The following is an 18410-nucleotide window of genomic DNA, read 5'->3' as shown; positions in this document are numbered from 1 at the left end:
AGGCTCCGGGAAAAGCAAGAAGCCGCCGCGACCCCCCGGCCCGTGCGGCTCGGTTCTCGCGCGCTCCCCCTCCTCTCCCGCTCCGGCCCCTTTAAGACGCCCCGCGGCGACGTCACGGAGGACGCGGCACCACAACTCCCGGCGTCGGCCGCGGCGCGTCACGCAGTCTCTCTCTCTCTCGGCCCCGCCCCCTGCTCCCTGACTGGTTGGCCCCTGGGGTGGCGCGTGCCGTCTAGTGCCCGGGGAGGAAGGTTCGACGTTCTAGCTGCGGCCGGCGCGCGCGCTCTCCCTCTGCCGCCATGGAGCGCTTCCTGCAGGGTTGCCGGGCTGCTGTTCAGGTACAGGGGCAACTGGTGGGGAGGAGGTTGCAAGTGCCCGGTGCTTGGGGGGGGGGAAGGTTGAAAGTGCCCGGTGGTAGGGGGGGGAGGTTGCAAGTGCCCGGTGCTTGGGGGGGGGGAAGGTTGCAATTGCCAAGTGCTTTGGGAGGGAGGTTGCAATTGCCAAGTGGCTTGGGGGGGGGGGTGGAGGTTGCAAGTGCCCGGTACTTGGGGGGGGGGAAGTTGCAAGTGCCCGGTGCTTTTTGGTGGGGAGAGGTTGCAATTGTCAAGTGCTTGGTGGGGGGAGGTTGCAATTGCCAAGTGCTTTGGGAGGGAGGTTGCAATTGCCAAGTGCTTTGGGGGGGGGGTTGCAGTTGTCAAGTGCTTGTGGGGGAGAGGTTGCAATTGCCAAGTGCTTTGGGGGGGGGGTTGCAGTTGTCAAGTGCTTGTGGGGGGGGGGTTGCAGTTGTCAAGTGCTTGTGGGGGAGAGGTTGCAATTGCCAAGTGCTTTGGGGGGGGGATTGCAGTTGTCAAGTGCTTGTGGGGGAGAGGTTGCAATTGCCAAGTGCTTTTGGGGGGGGGGGAGGTTGCAGTTGTCAAGTGCTTGTGGGGGGATCGCGGGTAGCCGAGAGTTTTTCAGCAAGTGGGTGAAAATGCCATCGTCCTGCCTTGTTGCCCTTTGCTCCTGCAGGATTCTTTTCCCCGTGGGAGTGATGCTCTCAAAATGACATGCGTCTCAATCGGTTTACTGGGACATTTCGAAAGTGTGTCGTCGTCCCCCCCCCCCCCAAAAAAAAAGAAATCTGTACGTTTCGGGCTTTGCAAATGAGGATCTTCAACAACAGGATGCACTGATTTATTAAGAAGTTCAGATAGAGAAGTTGATCTCTGGAAAGAGCCAATTCCACCACGTGACTCCTTTGGCTCCCGGTTTATTTTAGAATTCCGTTTAAGGGCTCCTTTTACTAAGCTGCGTTAGCGCTTTAACGCGCGGAATAGCGCGCTACATTGCCGCGCCAGCATTGAGCTGGCGTTGGGGGCTCCTGTTACAAAGCGCGCTAACCCCCGCTCAAGAGGAGGCGGTGGCGGCTAGCGCGGCCAGCAAATTAGCGTGCGCTGTTAACGCGCGTTGAACCGCTAACGCGGCTTCGTAAAAGGAGCCCTTAGTTTTTCCGCGTAGCGCGCAGCAATTTCCCACGTGCGCTAAAAACGCTAGTGCACCTTAGTAAAAGGAGCCCTAAATGTTTATGTCTTGTTTTTAAGATTTGACATAGTATCTTTGCTCCACTTGTTCCCGCTATGGAATGTTTCTAGATTTTCCTATGCGAGAGGCATTCGTCGATTTTAAACTTTCTTTTCCGGGAAAGGAATTCAAGGAGCTAAGAATTTTAGCAGCTCTCTTGGCGTTTAAATTTCCCCAATTGTGGAATGAACTTCCCCCTAATTTTGAGGTGTCCCAGTTCCTTCCAACTCTTCCGTAAACTTCTAAAAACTTGAAAACTAACTCTCTTGTATTTCACTTTACTTTATTATTAATCGCGTCGAGCTTCCTTTGGTTGAAGACCCGATATATAAGGTTAAGTTTTACCCATGGTGAGAAGGAAATCCCTCGAAACTGCCCTCAATAGAAGGGAGTTTCTTCGCCACATCAACGTTGATGGTGGCAGGTCCCACCATATAGCAAGCTAAGTGTTGCCTTTTTTCATTAAACGACAGTTATTTCATATATAAGCTTTATATTCTATTCACATTGTCTAAGACAGTGGTCTCAAACTCGCGGCCTGGGGGCCACATGCGGCCCCGCCAGGTCCTATTTTGAGGCCCTCGGTATGTTTATCATAATCCCAAAAGTAAAATAAAACAGTCTCTTGATCATATGTCTCTTTAGCTATAAATGACAATATTATTATTGGAGACTTGGCCAAAAGGAGAGATTTATAAACTATGAAGAGTTTTACCTCATGCAAAATTGTCATTTCTTTAATAAGTCATTAACTATTTTTTCTGCGGCCCTCCAAGTACCTACAAATCCAAAATGTGGGCCCTGCAAAGGGTTTGAATTGGAGACCACTGGTCTAAGAGAACCTAAGTAATCTGAATCTCCTACAAACATGTTTTTCTATCTTTTTTTGTTTTTTTTCATTTATAGCGATATTTTCATGAATTTTGATAAACTCTATATTTATATTTAAATTTACATTTCTTACATTAATTATTTAGGCTTTACGTATACTAATTAATTAGGTTTTATGTATATTATTTAATTAGGTCTTATGCACAAGCACTTCATACTTTTAGGGTTTTTTTAATTTTAAAATAGTTAACGTTAGTATTTATAACAGTAAATTCAATAAATTGAGTGATCATAATTATTATAGGATATTAAATGTAATCCATAGTAAAAAAATTTAAAAGAGAAAAAAAAATCCATTTTGGCAGGGGGCGGTGGACATAAATGATTATAACACTATACAAGACAGGAACCTGGAATGGTATATATCATAAGAGGTTATCAAGATTGAAGTCTGTATAATTTATGATATGTCCACCATACTTCTTTTTGAATATTCAATAAGGACTAAGATTCTATTTTTATCATAATTCGGACATTTATGATACCCTTAATAAATAATATTTCTTACATTAGATGCCATTTTGACCTTTATTTGAAGTTGTGAATGACATTAGAACTGATGAATTGATTATACGTGATCAACTATCTTGCCTTCATCTTATTTGCTTATATTTATAGGGTTGATATATGATTAAGGCCTTCCCATATAATGTCAATAGAAGCCCAGGCGGGGAAAGAGTGATTTATTTCTGAAGTCCTGCGACCCTTGATTCATCCCTTACTAAAGGCCAGAGATCTTGCTGTTTGTTTTGTCTGATTAGCAGAGAGCAGAAGCGTTAATAAACATTGATTATTAATATCCCTGAAAGCAAATCTAGTAGCTTCTTAAAAGGGAATCCCTAATCGGAGCAAACTGAAAGGAAGATATGGTGACATCCTTCCTTAAGATACTTTTAAATTTCCGTTTGATTTTTGATTTTTTTTTACATCCTTTGAACCTATACTGCTATCTCCTTGCATTTTTAGCAAATGTAAAAGATGCCAGATTGCACCAGCTTTTTTGTCTGTGCTGTACCTTGATCTTCTCATTAAAGTGATTAAATTCGCTGATCGGCTTTCTCAAATCATGATTCTAGAACCGGAGCCCTTACAGGTCAGGTCAGGTGTAAGAAAGCATGTTTGGACGAAAAGCTAAAGGCACTTCCCTGTGTCATGTTATCTGTAAACACTGGATCCTGCACCGAAACAGAGGAGTGGCACTGCTGAACATAGAACCGCAAGTGAGATGTCGGAAAACAACCAATGGTGACCGACTTTTCAAAATGATTGATGTTGCAGTTCCCCCTCCCTGATGAAATGAAGGCATTTGCTCAATATTGCACCCACTGCTCCCACACAGCTGGCAGAGCTGGGAGAGAACAATTTTCACAGCCATTTAGCTGAGTAAATATGGTTCTTTGTGGTAAACTGAGTTGCCTGAGAACTGAAAACAACCAGACTGAAGACAGATTCTTGCATCATATCGCTGGTATCCTCTCCCCCCCCTTTCCTCAAAGAACTCCTATTCAGTAAATTGCAAAACGCAGGGGAAGCTTAGGCAATTCCAGTGTCATAGATTACTTTATTGTCACATAGTGCGAGTGGGGTTGCGGTTTAGCTCGGGGGGGAGGGGAGATATCTTGACTGGTCAGTTGAATACTGTCAACATGGTTATAACCCTCCTTTTGTCCATCACTTAAATGTCTCCTTTACTTTAAAATTGTAGTTCCCCCCTTCTTTTCCAACTTGCCTCTAGTCAGTCTAGTTTTGCTGATTGTTTAGACATGTACGTTTTTTAAATGATGTACATCGCTTAGAAATTTTAATAAGCGTTTTATCAAATTTTATGTTTAAATGTATTTATTAAATATAAAAGTGCAAGACAATGCGCCAAGCAAAGTACAAGAATTTTCTTTAAAATGCACACCAAACATACCCCTTCCCCCCACCCAGGAAACAATATTGAGCACAACAAGAAAAAGAAAACCGTCCACTGCACATATTCAGCAATCTGCTGCGAGCATGGGGCGTGCGATCCATCCCAAAATGTTCCCAAATTGAACAGAAACGACGACCTTCCACAGTGTCCTGATCCCCAAACTTCTGTCACTTCCAGAAATGCATGAACAATCATCATAGACCTCCACTGACTATAAGTTGGCGGAGCAGTAGACAACCAGTTGGTCAAAATGGCCGCCTTCCCCATCAATCATCAAATTTTAAAGAAAACTTGACTCCCATCGTATCTGGTTGCCTATATGGTTGGTGTGCTGGAGACTTGGCAACCAACACTTAAGCACGGGCGGCTGGGGCCGCATAGAGCGGTAGGCGCACCTCCGGCCGCCTTGTTGGGCAGACTATATGGCCGGTGCAAGTTCTTATCTGCCCTCTTTTACCGTGTGCCTCCCCATCCCCACTCAAACAGCCCGTAGGCTTTCTAGATTTAGCCAGGGAAAGAGGGGAGGATTTCAGGGCAGGAGATCAGGAAGGTGAAGTATGCACAGAGGTTTGATTTATTCCCCCCCCCCCAATCTGCCTGCAGGTGAAGATGGGGACCCTTTCTATGGGTATTTTTGTAGCAGTAGAAATAAACAAAAGCAGCAAGGGCCGTCAAACCAGAGATCGTCAAGAGTCCTTTATTGATTTTTACATTCAATAACATAATATAAGTTATAAAAACCTGAGATTTACAAAAGATGAGAGAGTGTGGAAGTGCAGTCTGAACCACAATAACCTTTTACATTAGTAGGTTTTCTTTCAATGGTCTACAACACTCTTTATCTTAAGAGGCCTTTATTGATAAACCCGACATGGGCTGCGTTTCAGCACGCATTGCCTGCATCAGGGGTCAACGGATTTTGCAATCCAACCTTGTACAGCCTCGCCAAAATAACCACTGCACAAAAGTTCTCTCCAAAACCGGACACAGGACTCGGCCTCCATCTACGTTTTGTAGCCACAGGCTTCGCTAAAGCTAATTTTCCAAGACAACCTGCCTCGTTTGGTGGTTGTGGCTCCCCGGTTGCTACTCGGCAAGCAAAGGGACGTGAAAGGTTCTTTACGTTTGGCACCGAGCTATCTTCCGAGCCCCACTTCCCTAGTGTGAGCTAGATGGTAGTGGGCCACACGGAAAGCTACTTAGCCACAAAGTGGCCTTGTTTGCTTCTGCTCATGCTTTATTAATATAAATGGGCTTTTACAGTGATGCTTCTATAAATACTGAGCTCCTAAAGTGCCTTTTTCCCCCCTCTGTAAATTGCAGGTTCCTTCGTCTTGTTTTCCCCCCCCCCCTTCTCTCTAGAGCCATCTGGCGCTGTTTTGTACAGTAACCTTTTAAAATAAAATGCACCCCCTCCCCGCGTGTCCTTATCTCTGCTGTCTTTGCTTATCTCTGGAGTACTGGCTGATAGCCCGGGATGCTGTTTATCCATCATTACAGTCAGTGAGGTCAGCGAGCGGAGGTGCTGGGCAACGGGGAGGTCTCTTCAGGGAACTGGGCCCACAAGCAGGGACTCCTCAGGTTTTCTGCCCTCTGAGTCCTCCTGATGTTAGGCTTTACATATTTTTTTTCTCCTGGATCTAAAGTACTGGTAAATATAACTTTAGATCCAGTCCCTGGGGTTCATTCTAATGGGAACAAGTGATGAAATTGCAACTTCAAGGTGTATATTCACAAAATGTGCAACGTACAAACACGGCAAAACCAAGATGAAAGTCGATATGGGGTCAAATTAATGTAGAGCTTGGGTCATCGATACCACTGACGAGGGAGGGCGATGGGAAAACATTATTATTCATTGTATCTAATTTATTGAAATTATACATGTGGTTCTATTTTCATTAGTTAAGGGGAGGAGGGGGTGTGTGAAAATGTTTGTTTTTGAAATATTCGTATATTTAAAGTGCTTTTGTTTGATTCGTTTATGTTTAAATTCACTGTATTGCACTGCTAATAATTGAAAACTAATAAAGATTTACAAAAAAAAAAACCCCAACCAAACTCCAAGATGACCCGAAACTCCACAGGAAAAGAAGAGCAGTTCCAAACGAGTCTGTGGATACTCGAATGTCCTCGGACCATCAGCCTTCCTACCTTGATAAGCTTCTCATTCCACAATGCCCAACACGTACACTTAGATCAGCTGACCAGAATTTCCTTTCAATTCCCTCTATAAAGGATTTTTTCAGTAGTTGCCCCAACATTGTGGAAAACAACTTGATAGATTCAAGATAAGCCTAAAGACTTTCTTATTTCGAGATGCTTTCATCTGCTCTTAAAGCATTTCCTTCTTACTCAACCAACCGCTTCTATGAAGCGATCCCATCCTACATGTTTTATCCTCTCCCTCCATTCTTCTTTCAATCTTCATTTCTTTTTTTCTTTTTTTTTCTCTTCTTCTCCTAATTATGTAACTTTACCCCCCCCTCCCCCTTTTACCATCACTTTCAAGTTCGTCCAGTTCATATCCTTAATGAACACTTTCTTTAACTCCTTTTATAAATATAATCTTTTATCCCTATTTTTAACATTTTACTGTAAACCGGCTAGATACCAGTTGATGGTAGGTATATTAAAAGTTAATAAACTTGAAACTTGTTTATTCAAATAATTAAGAGCAATAAAAACACAACATAGATACTGTCCACATTTATCATGAATTTAGGCCAATAGGATTCATCCACGTCACTCCTTCTCCTCACTTAAACGTTCCCGTTCCCACGGCGTCTTTTTTTTTTTTTTGCCTCGGCACTGCATTTAGCACTGCGATCTTGCGTCTTGCACGCGGACTTCAGCATTTGGGTTATCAAAGCCCTTCATCTTTTCCCACATTTATAAACGGCTGGTTCATAGCATCTCGGATCCCTGGGGAAGGCGTGTTTAGCCAAAACACGGCCCGTGTTGGGTCCATTCATGATAAATGTGAACAGTATCTATATTGTGGTGTTGTTTCAGAACCCTAGTCCAATCCCTGGTACTGAGAGTCTACTTGACTACTGCAACATCGCCTATTTAGCAATTTCCCCAAAGAACATGCAGCGTTTACAATTGATGCAAAATGCAGCGGTCAAACTGATCTTTGAGCTGAGGAAGTTTGACCACGTGACACCCTACTACCGGCAGCTGCATTGGCTGCCAATGGAGGCGCGCGTAAAGTTTAAATTTGCCTGCTTCTGCTTCAAAGCACAACACGGACTTGCCCCTAAATTTATAACTGACCTTTTCGTCTTCTCAGCCAACAGACACAAGAGAAGCTCACATTCCAACTTCGTTTCCCCCCCCAATGAGAGGTTGTAAACTGAAAAAACACCATGAATTCCTTCTCTCGCACCAAGCAGCATCATGGGGTAAAGACCTAGAACAATTGCTTTCGCCCACTACTTATGAGGAATTTAGGAAACGTCTGAAAACACACCTGTTCCTAAAGTATCTAGACAACTGATCCTCTCTTCTCTCTCCCCTCTATAGCGATTAACTTGTTCTATTGATCACTCTCTCCTCAAAAATGGATTTCCTGTCCTATTAACCCTCTTTCTTCCTCCCCTCTTAAAGTCAATCAATTTGTACCTTTGCTTAATCTTTGTAAACCGCATAGAACTTCACGGTATTGCGGTATATAAGCTGTTGTTATTATTATTATTTGTTTTTTTCTTGTTCTTAATTATTTGAATAAACTGCACCTGACGGTCCGAAGACATCGAGTGTCCGCAGTCTCATTTGCCTGCAACATACAAACACACCCAAAGATTTCAAACCACTTCAATGTATAAGGGGATGAAAACGCCTCGGAGATCTTGAAAAAGCCACAATGCTGCCTTTAAGTTAGCAAATGAAGCAGGTCATGTCTCAGATCCCTGGCCAAAACCCCATGTGATTACTAATGTGTAAAGTGCAAATAGCAAAGTGCATTTTCAGTGCTGAATTATTTAAATGCAAAAACATAAGAACATAAGAAGTGCCATCTCCGTAATAGACCCTGGGTCCATCAAGTCCGGCGATCCGCACACGCGGAGGCCCCGCCAGGTGTACCCTGGCATAGTTTTAGTCCCCATATCACTCTGAGCTTCTCATAAGGAGATGTGCATCTAGCTTACCCTTAAATCCTAGAACGGTGGATTCCGCAATTACCTCTTCTGGGAGAGCATTCCAGGTGTCCACCACGCGTTACGTGAAGCAAAACTTCCTGATATTTGTCCTGAACTTGCCCCCCCCCTTTGCTTGAGTCCATGTCCTCTTGTCCGTGTCACATTGAACATTGTAAATAATTTTTTCTCCTTGCTCTATTTTGTCGATTCCTTTCAGTATTTTGAAAGTCTCGATCGTATCCCCTCGCAGTCTCCTCTTCTCGAGGGAGAACAATCCCAGTCTCTCGAGTCGTTCCTCGTCTTCCAAGTTCTCCATGCCCTTTATTAGCTTCGTTGCTCGTCTCTGCACAAAACTTTTAAGAACAGCACTTCTCTTATACAATAAACGCCACGATGAAACGCCAGCACTGCTCAAGCCCTACTTGGCCTCCGTTTCGCCAGGACAACCCAGGCTTCTTCAGGGAAAGTGCTGTATTTACAAACTGTTTTGAAGTTTGTTTATTAAAGGTTGCGTCGTTCTGTTCGTCGCACAGATGTTTTGCTTTGAAGGCACTGCAGCACTTTCCCTGCTTTGAATCTTTGTACGGGTATGTTTGTATGGCGACACACATATGCACACATACCACCGTGTGGCAGATTTCCATTACACCGTGGTACATTTTGATGCCCGCCTGCGATTGCTAATTGCCACAGCCCTCATGCCATCAGATGCCAGCCAACCCTTCTACAGTCGATGGTGTTTCATCTTCTCCATGTTGGATTTTGGGTTCAGCAGTTCGTCACGGTTTTTGTGTGTGAATTTTCTGAACTGGGCGTTTACTTTGGAAATTTTCTGCACCCACCTGGTTGGCGTTGGGGGTTCAGAAATGGCCTTAAGCATGAAAAGGGAGGGGGTTTATAGAAATAGTTTAGCTGATCTCCTCGCTAATATTTTGGGGGATTTTTTTTGCCTGCTGCTGGGAGAAATGTGGTGGACCTTTCTGATAGAGCCAATGGGGGAGGAAATGTAGTGGTTTCCAAAAGTAACAAATCGGCTCTGACGTTTTATAATTTAAACTTAACATGGACCACTTTTCTTGCAGTGAATTTTGCCTTATTTTCTGCCCACTGGGGCACCATAAGCTGAGGCAACGAGGAATGCATGAACCTGCCAACAGTCTCAGGATGACCCCAACAAATAAATATCCCAGAGCTTTGGCAGTGGTCCCACATCATCCTGATTCCCACCACACCATGTTCCTTGCCTTGAATTGTTTTAAGATCACATTGAAAGGTTATAAGAATCACAGAATTCATTGGCTTGACTCTCAGTGATGTGGTAATTTTATATCTTTACAACTAAATAACTAGAGTTCCTTGCCTTGTTCAGTGATCCTGTGTCTGTATTTTCAGCACGCCGAGAAGACGAACCGCCAGCTGCACGTTGTCCTGGGGAACGAGTCATGTGACCTGGACTCTGCGGTCTCTTCAATCGTCCTGGCATATTATCTGGCGCAGGTTGGTTGCCTTGGTTTCTAGCTGAGTTTAGGAGCAGAAGACATTTTCACAAGTGGAGTGATAACTTCTTGGGAAGGTACTACGGTGGAAGCGCATTAAAAACCCTCTAGATTCATCCAGTCCAGTGGAGATCTGGGTGCTAATCACTGGGGCTGCCGGGGATGGAACGCTTAGGAGGTGGCATTCACTGCACCTGGGACTAAGGGATCACCACATGTTACACAAAAGTGCATGTGGGTTTGATTTACATTTCATGCACTCTGGGGCCTGAGGAAGGGGGGGGGGAGAGGCAGCAGTTATCGCACCTCTTTCGAGTTCCTGGTCCACTGAAAAATAATTCCTCCCCCATTTTAATTAGTGGGCTAAAGTACATATTGAAGCATCCACAAACATGCTTTGAACTAGTCCGGGCGATGGTGCGTCCGCATCTGGAGTACTGTGTCCAATATTGGTCGCCGTACCTTTAGAAGGATATGGCGATACTCAAGAGGGTTCAGAGGAGAGCGACACGTATGATAAAGGGGATGGAAAACCTTTCATACGCAGAGAGATTGGAGAAACTGAGTTTCTATTCCCCGGGGAAGAGGAGACTTAGAGGGGATATGATAGAGACTTACAAGATCATGAAGGGCATAGAGAGAGTAGAGAGGGACAGAAAGAGAGAGAAATAGAGAGAGAGAGAGAAAGAAAGAGAGAGAGAAAGGGAGAGACACAGAAATAGAGAGAGAGAGAGAGAGAGAGAAAGATTGGAGAAACTGGGTCCCTTTTCCCTGGAGAAGAGGAGACTTAGAGGGGATATGATAGAGACTTACAAGATCATGAAGGACATAGAGAGAGTAGAGAGGGACAGAGAGAAATAGAGAGAGAGAGATAGAAAGAAAGAGAGAGAGAAAGGGAGAGACACAGAAATAGAGAGAGAAAGAGAGAGAGAGATAGAGAAAGATTGGAGAAACTGGGTCCCTTTTCCCTGGAGAAGAGGAAACTTAGAGGGGATATGATCGAGACTTACAAGATCATGAAGGGCATAGAGAAAGTGGAGAGGGACAGATTCTTCAAACTTTAGAAAACTACAAGAACGAGAGGGCATTCGGAAAAGTTGAGAGGACAGATTCAAAACCAATGCTAGGAAGTTTTTCTTCACCCAACGGGTGGTGGACACCTGGAATGCTCTCCCAAGAGGGTGTGATAGGACAGAGTACGGTACTAGGGTTCAAGAAGGGATTGGACAGTTTTCTGAAGGAAAAGGGGATAGAGGGGTACAGATAGAGGACTACTACACAGGTCCAAGACCTGATGGGCTGCCGCGCGAGCGGACTGCTGGGCACGATGGACCTCTGGTCTGACCTAGCAGAGGCACTTCTTATGTTCTTAAATACAAAATGGTAAAAATTGTTGTGAATGAATGTGATTGGATGCCATGAAGGTGTTCCACACCATAACAGGTTCTGGCATGTGACGTCTTCTCCCGAGTAGTATTTCTTTCGGGCTGTGTTTTCCTGCTTACCCCTAGCCCTTATGTCAGATTTGTTACAAGTTATCGCTGTACAGTATACATGTGTGTGCTGTGCTAGTGAATGTCGCTTTTCCTGGCTTTCTCACTGACAGACTTCTGACGCGCGTCTGGCTTTCGTCCCGGTGCTGAACACACCGCGCTCCGAGTTTCCGCTCCGAACAGAATGCACCTTTTTCCTGAAGGAGAGGGGCGTCCCAGAGGAGTACCTGGTCTTCAGAGATGAAATCGACCTTCACGCTCTCCATCGGGCGGGCCTCCTCTCCCTGAGTCTGGTGGACCACAACGTCTTGCCAAGGCAAGTGGGCCTCCACCCCTTTGCTTCGCTGTGGCATTCTCGTCTCCAAGTCTGCGACAGATCCAAGATGTGCAAGTGTAAAAATGCTATCATTGTGGTGTAGGATCCGGGGCTGAGTGAAAGCTAGATGTGGGCCTGAACACTTCACATCACAAATTTAGTATCTGGTTTATGTTTATTTGAATTGAGAGGTTATAAGAATCGCAGAATTCATTGGCTTGACTCTCAGTGATGTGGTAATTTTAAATCTTTACAAATAAATAACTAGAGAGGTAAGGAATAAATAATGAAATTCTCAAATAAAATAAGTAATACAAGAGAATTCAAATAAACAAAAATATCAATATATCTCAAACAGTTTAATAAATGTGCTCAATATACTGTACTCTAAAAACCAGAGGAAGGCATAAAAACCCTGCCGTCCTCTATTTTTTTTGCTGTGAAGAAGCAGCATGTTATCTCTGCAGACACAAATTCACAGTTTTGAGAAATGCAAAACTTAGCATTTGTGATAATATCTTCTAGGTAGAAAAATTGCCTATGACATTATGAATGGATTAATAGAATTAATTTTCCTTTTCTTTCTTAACTGTATTTAGCACAGTCAAGGGGGAGGGTGGAGTTGGGGGGTAATTTTACAAGATATGGTATATAACATGTGTATATTCTATTTTAGTTGAAAATGTGATGAAGGGTGGATGGGTGGGTGGGGTTATTACACTATTACATTACGTTAGATTTTATGTGTTAGATATTATAGTGCTATTTTGGAATTACAGTACTTGTATGATGTATTTTTGTGCACTTGTTGATTTGATTTGAAAATGAATAAAGAAAAAAAAAAAAGAATTAATTTACCCAAAATTCTAAACATTACATCAATATACAGCCTCATGCTACAGTACACAATTAAAAACTAATTCTTATTTCATGATGAGTAACTTTTGTACTATAGTGTATCTTAAATAGAAAACTAGATAGATTTTTCCTCAAAAAAGCATTTTATTTTTTTAAAAATCTGATTTTTTTAATTTTTTTTTTTTTTAATCATTTATTTTTATCCACCCTGATCTGTTTCCTCCTGCCACATGTTCTTAATCTCTGGCTGCATTGCTTTTCTCTCTCTATGACTTGGGATTGAATTTTTTATGATCCATGTCGTTCTGGTGGGGTTTTTTTTTCTCTTTTACCAGTATGTCCAGTTTCCTTGTATCTGTTTTCTTGTTGTTTGGAATGAGGATGTCCTGGGTGACCTGTATGTGGGGAACATAATTCTCTGGTATTTTTCTACTTTATTGGTTCAATAGGGTTTCCTTTTTTTTTTTTTTTTTCTGTACCTCAGGAGTCTTAAAACATTTCCGTTCTCCCCATGATTTTTAGTTCTACAGTAGACTGAAGCGCTTTGGTAAAGTTTCCTGTCTAGACTGTAGCTCTTTCTGAGATCTGTGAGCACAATCTGGCCGCTGTGAAAGATTTACCTGATTTTTTTTTTCTCTTCTCCATTCTACAGTGGGGATGTGATCTTGGAGGAGGTGGTGACTGAGGTCATTGACCACCGGCCGCTGGAGAGAAGATGCAACCCTAAGTGTTGTGTCACTGCAGAGTTGGTGGGGTCCTGTGCCACCCTGGTGACGGAGAAGATCTTGATGGGGGCTTCACAGATTCTGGATACACAAGTGGCATCTCTCTTACACGGTGAGCACAAGGGTTGAGGGGAAAAATGTTAGGATGGGTCAGCTCACTGATACCAGTATGAATCCAGGGTAAACATCCCCTTTAGTGTCTGAAAGTCTAAATGTGCAGTTGAGCTTTTCTGAAGCTGCCAGAATCAGAATTGGCATGTGTGCTGAAATACTGTTCTCTGCCCCCTTTCAAAGGCACCATTGTTCTCGATTGCGTCAATATGGCCCCAGAGGCTGGGAAGGTGACCCCGAAGGACAGCAAGTATATAACCCTGTTGGAATCGCGGTTTCCAGATCTCCCAGAGAGGAGCGCTACCTTTGAATTGCTACAGAAAGCCAAGTTTGACGTGTCAGGTACCGTTCACCATGTTTGAGAGCGCAGTGGGGTTTTGCCGGAGATGGAAGAAGCAGGAAGAGTTTTGTCACCGGTGTTTTGCACAATGTAGGGACCTGCTCTTAGTTTCTGTTCCATGGGATACAAAGACGACACATAGCGAGAGCAGAAAGTCAAGTATCGTTCTCGAGGAAATGTTTCCTGGAGGGTGAGAAATTGAGAGTGTAAGTTTCTTCAAAGAGACCTGGCTCCTCTCCTCTGTTGCAGGCAGCGCTTGCGGTATTGAAGGCTCTGGAGCACGGCTGTGGCCTTTAATTGCTGTAGGGCAGACATAGTGCATGCTGCAGCCCACATTTGGGGAGATGTAGCTGTGAGGGAAGTATCCCACTTAGAGAATGACACAGGGACAAATTTGTCCTCGTTCCCGCAGGAACTCAATTTCCCTGTCCCGTCCCCGTAAACTCTGCCTTAACCGCATGCAGGAGTTCAGCGAGTGGATTTCTACGTCCAGCATCCCCTGCAAAATTCCGACCCTTGATATAGCCATTATTCAAGGCGAAACGGGTCCCGTCGGGGATGAAATAAACTTTGACTGGGTTTATAGTGCAGAGGGAATCTGTGCACCACACTAAAGATAAGTTTTGGATTTAAAGTTTTTGATTTCTGTTGAATTTGATTGTTCCTAACTTATTATAAAATTTAAAATAAGAAGAAAAAAAAGGACAAATTAATTAAAGTTAAAGTACTTTACAGAGAGGTTTTTTACGTCAATGAAAGAGACCGGAACTCTGCTAATGCAAACTAATTTATCCTGATTGGATTGTTTGCTGGGTTACCGAGACCTTTTCCTCTCTGTCATTTGGACTTTTTCTGAGATCATTCATTGGTGCTGGTTACATTCAGGTACTCAAGATTTTTTCCCTATCTGTCCCGATGGGGCTCACACTCTGTCTAATGTTCCTGGGGCAGTGGGGGATTAAATGACAGGAGCAGCATGGGATTTGAACCCACAACCTCAGGTAATAGCCTTATTTATTAATAAGTGAGCCCAGTCTAGGAGAATCAAGTCACTGTGACATCACTGATGAGTTTGGCTCTTAGGCATTGGTGGAATGAGGCATTATGACATCACAATTTCAACTCTGATTACCAGAGCTTAAAACATCACACCAAGGGGAGAAGTTATCATTGTGGGCTCCATTTTATGCCATGAGACCTAGTTACTAATAAATGGGGTTAAAAATAGAATAACACATCTTAATAGTAACCAACATTGATAACATCCCCCAGTTGTGCAAATGAAGTTTGGAAATTGCCCTCATTCATGAACCAGTGTCCCTTTTTGACATGCGACTTTCCCTCCGTGTCCAGGTCTGACCACTGAACAGATGCTAAGAAAGGACCTGAAAGTACTTTCTGAAGAAGACATCAACCTCGCCATGAGCGCCATATACGTAAACCTAGAGGTAGATGTGTAATAAAAAAAAGGGATGTCTTTCATTTTTTTCTTATTTACATCTGACTTGTTTTCCTTATTTGGATGTTTTCCATCTCGTGTTTTGGTTTTAGGCCTTTTTGCAGAGGAAGGACCTGCACCGGGATCTGTCCACCTTCTGCCAGCGGCACGGCTACAACGTTTTGGTTACCATGATGATTGCTTTCAGTGAGAGGCATGAACCATTTAGGCAGCTGGCCGTCTACAGCAGAGATGAGCGTCTCAGAAAATCGGTATGTACTAGAGGTCTGCACAGGAACGGGGATCGCGGGAATCCCACGGGTCCCGCAGGGGTCCCGTGGGAATCCCCCCATAACCCACGGGACTCCCACGGGGACCCCCCTCTGGCCCACGGGACTCCCACGGGGACCCCCCTCTAGCCCACGGGACTCCCACGGGGACCCCCCTCTAGCCAAAGGGACTCCCACGGGGATGGAAGGCTTTGGAAGAAGGGTTCGTCCATATAATATAATGGAAACATCAGCCTTAGTAAAAGAGGGGGTTTATAAGTTAATTACCTGAACAGAAAACAAAAAAGGGTTCCACCAAAGAGATTCCACAAGGAAAACAGCAAAAGAAACTGTGGATTTGATGATCCTGTCAGAAGTAATTGCTGCTTTTTATGGGGACGGGCGGGGATGGAGGTAATTCCTTGCGGGGATGTGTGGGGACGGAGAGGATCCTGACGGGGACGGGTGGGGATGGAGAGGATCCTGACGGGGACGGGTGGGGACGGAGAGGATCCTGATGGGGATGGGTGGGATTTCTGTCCCCGCGCAACTCTCTAGTATGTACTTCCCAGCCCGAGTCCCGGGGTCCATCTCAGCTCTTCAAATCCAGCAGTATCCAAAACCGGAGAGGTGGTGATTGGCTCTAGATGGCGCTGTTGGCTGGTGTTTCAGGGAAGGCTAAGCTGAGTCAGAATCGCATGGCACACCCACTGAAATGAGACTGCTTCCAGACAGCCCTGCAAAAGTCCGTCTGGTTTAGATTTTTTTCTTTCCAGCTGTGTAGCTTCTGTTGGATGCAAGTTGTATTAATTTATGTTGCAAGAAAAGCAGTTGATGGGTGGCTGGGGAGAGAAGTGTACACGAGGCAAGTCCCTCTTGTGTACCGTTTGTTGTCACAAGATAAACTGGGTACGTGCCTTTCCAAGTTCAAAAGATATATAGAAATAAAACAAAAACCAAAGAAAGTACCTTTTATATTGGACTAACACGGCCACCCCAGCATTTCACTCAAATTCAAAAGATAAAGCTCCATGCTGCGACCTCACCTGCAGTATTGCGTTCAATTCTGGTCTCATAAGAACATAAGAAGTTGCCTCCACTGGGTCAGACCGGAGGTCCATCTCGCCCAGCGGCCCGCTCCCGCAGCGGCCCACCAGGTCCTTGACCTGTGAAGTGAATTCTTGACCTTTATAATCTACCTCTACTTCTATAACCTACCTCTGCTGCTATCTGTACCCCTCAATCCCTTTATCCTTTAGGTACCTATCCAAACCTTCCTTAAACCCCTTTACTGTGCTCTCGCCTACTACAACCTCCGGAAGAGCATTCCATGCGTCCACCACCCTCTGGGTAAAAAAGAACTTCCTAGCATTGGTTCTAAACCTGCCCCCTTTCAATTTCTCCGAGTGACCCCTGGTGCTCGTGGTTCCTCGCAGTTCGAAGAATCTGTCCTTATCCACTTTCTCTATGCCCTTCAGGATCTTGATGGTTTCTATCATGTCTCCTCTAAGCCTCCTCTTCTCCAGGGAGAACAGCCCCAGCATTTTCAACCTGTCGGCGTATGTAAAGTTTTCCATACCTCTTATCAGCTTAGATATAGTGGCGCGAGAAAAATTTTGAAGAAGGGCGACCAAGATGATAAAGGGGATGGAACTCCTCTGGTATGAGGAAAGACTAAAAAGGTTTGGGCTCTTCAGCTTGGAAAAGAGACGGCTAAGGGGAGATAGGATTGAAGTCTACCAAATCCTAAGTGGAGTAAAACGGGTACAAGTGGATCGATTTGTTTACACTTTCAAAAAGTACAAAGAACAGGGGACACTCCGTGAAATTACATAGCAAAATATATACATATTTTTTTTCTTTCAATGTGTACTTAAGCTCTGGAACTCATTGAAAGCGCACGTGGTAAAAGCAGCGAACGTAGCTGAGTTTAAAAAGAGGTTTGGACAAGTTCTTGGAGGAAAAGTCCATAAACCATTATTAAGGTAATCCTGGAGAAAACTGCGGTTTATCCCTGGGGTTAGTAGTATTGAATCTTGCTATTCTTTTAGGATCTTGCCAGGTACTTGTAATCTGGACTGGCCACTGTTGAAAACAGGATATTGGGTAAATGAATCTTCAGTCTTGAACGGTTATGTTCACATAGCTATGCTGCTTTCTGCTCGGAATGCTTTTCCCATTTTGTGACTGATTAAATAACTATTTTCTTTGCTTCCTCTTGCTAGGTGTGCGGAGCCCTGGAATGTTCCGAAAATCCTGAGCTGCAGCTGTCTCCCTTACCCAGTCCCTATTGCGACCTCCAGGCCTACAACCAGGGTAACACTTTTGCCTCCCGTAAAAAAGTTCTGCCCGTCCTTAAGCACCTCCTGAGCAGTGGAGAGCTAGTGAGCGCAATGCAACTCGGAGGAGCGGAAAGCAGCAACCCCCGGAAGGAAGCTCATAGGAGCTGCTGCTCGCGAACAGCGGGAGACCAGCTGCCGGAGGGCTACGGTCCTCTCGAGGAAGCTGGCAGGGATCTTACGGAGGAAGCCGAGCTGGGATGCCAAGGGTACAGGAAGCAGCCAGATGACCCTTTGCTGGATGAGGAAACCCCATTGCCTCCCACCCCCATGAACAGCCTGGTAGAAGGGTGTCCGCTGGACAGGGGCCTTCCCAAACTGACTGCAGAGGCATTCCTGGAGAAACTGAATCAGATCACCGTGACTGGTTCGGATGCCAGCCGCACGGGTGACGGAGAGCTGTGACACCAGGGACGGTGACGGGACTAAATCGCGCGAGACAACGGCGCACCGAGAACTGAGCGCAAGGTTGACGGCGCGCCGAAGAAAAGCACTATTTTAAAGAGCTCCG

General features: G+C 44.6%; 1 protein-coding gene across 1 annotated transcript; it reads left to right on the top strand.

Annotated features, from left to right (window-relative positions):
* The first annotated feature begins 35 nt into the window (after positions 1 to 35).
* Positions 36 to 18410, top strand: PRUNE1 (prune exopolyphosphatase 1). The gene is made up of 8 exons (XM_033923156.1): positions 36 to 338; positions 9907 to 10011; positions 11617 to 11819; positions 13330 to 13514; positions 13697 to 13855; positions 15207 to 15301; positions 15405 to 15563; positions 17786 to 18410. The coding sequence occupies exons 1-8, from the start codon at positions 300 to 302 to the stop codon at positions 18302 to 18304; spliced, it is 1464 nt and encodes a 487-aa protein (XP_033779047.1). The 5' UTR covers positions 36 to 299; the 3' UTR covers positions 18305 to 18410.

The sequence above is a fragment of the Geotrypetes seraphini genome, chromosome 16, assembly GCF_902459505.1.
Source record: "Geotrypetes seraphini chromosome 16, aGeoSer1.1, whole genome shotgun sequence".
Lineage (NCBI taxonomy): Eukaryota > Metazoa > Chordata > Amphibia > Gymnophiona > Dermophiidae > Geotrypetes > Geotrypetes seraphini.
The sequence above is the reverse complement of the archived record's forward strand: the minus strand, read 5'-3'. Positions and strand labels throughout refer to the sequence as shown.

Excerpts from the sequence above, each read along its gene's own strand:
- PRUNE1 (XM_033923156.1), top strand. The coding sequence starts at position 300 with ATGGAGCGCTTCCTGCAGGGTTGCCGGGCTGCTGTTCAG. Across the intron at positions 10,012-11,616 it reads TGGCATATTATCTGGCGCAG|ACTTCTGACGCGCGTCTGGC; the intron begins GTTGGTTGCCTT and ends TCTCACTGACAG. Across the intron at positions 15,564-17,785 it reads ATGAGCGTCTCAGAAAATCG|GTGTGCGGAGCCCTGGAATG; the intron begins GTATGTACTAGA and ends TCCTCTTGCTAG.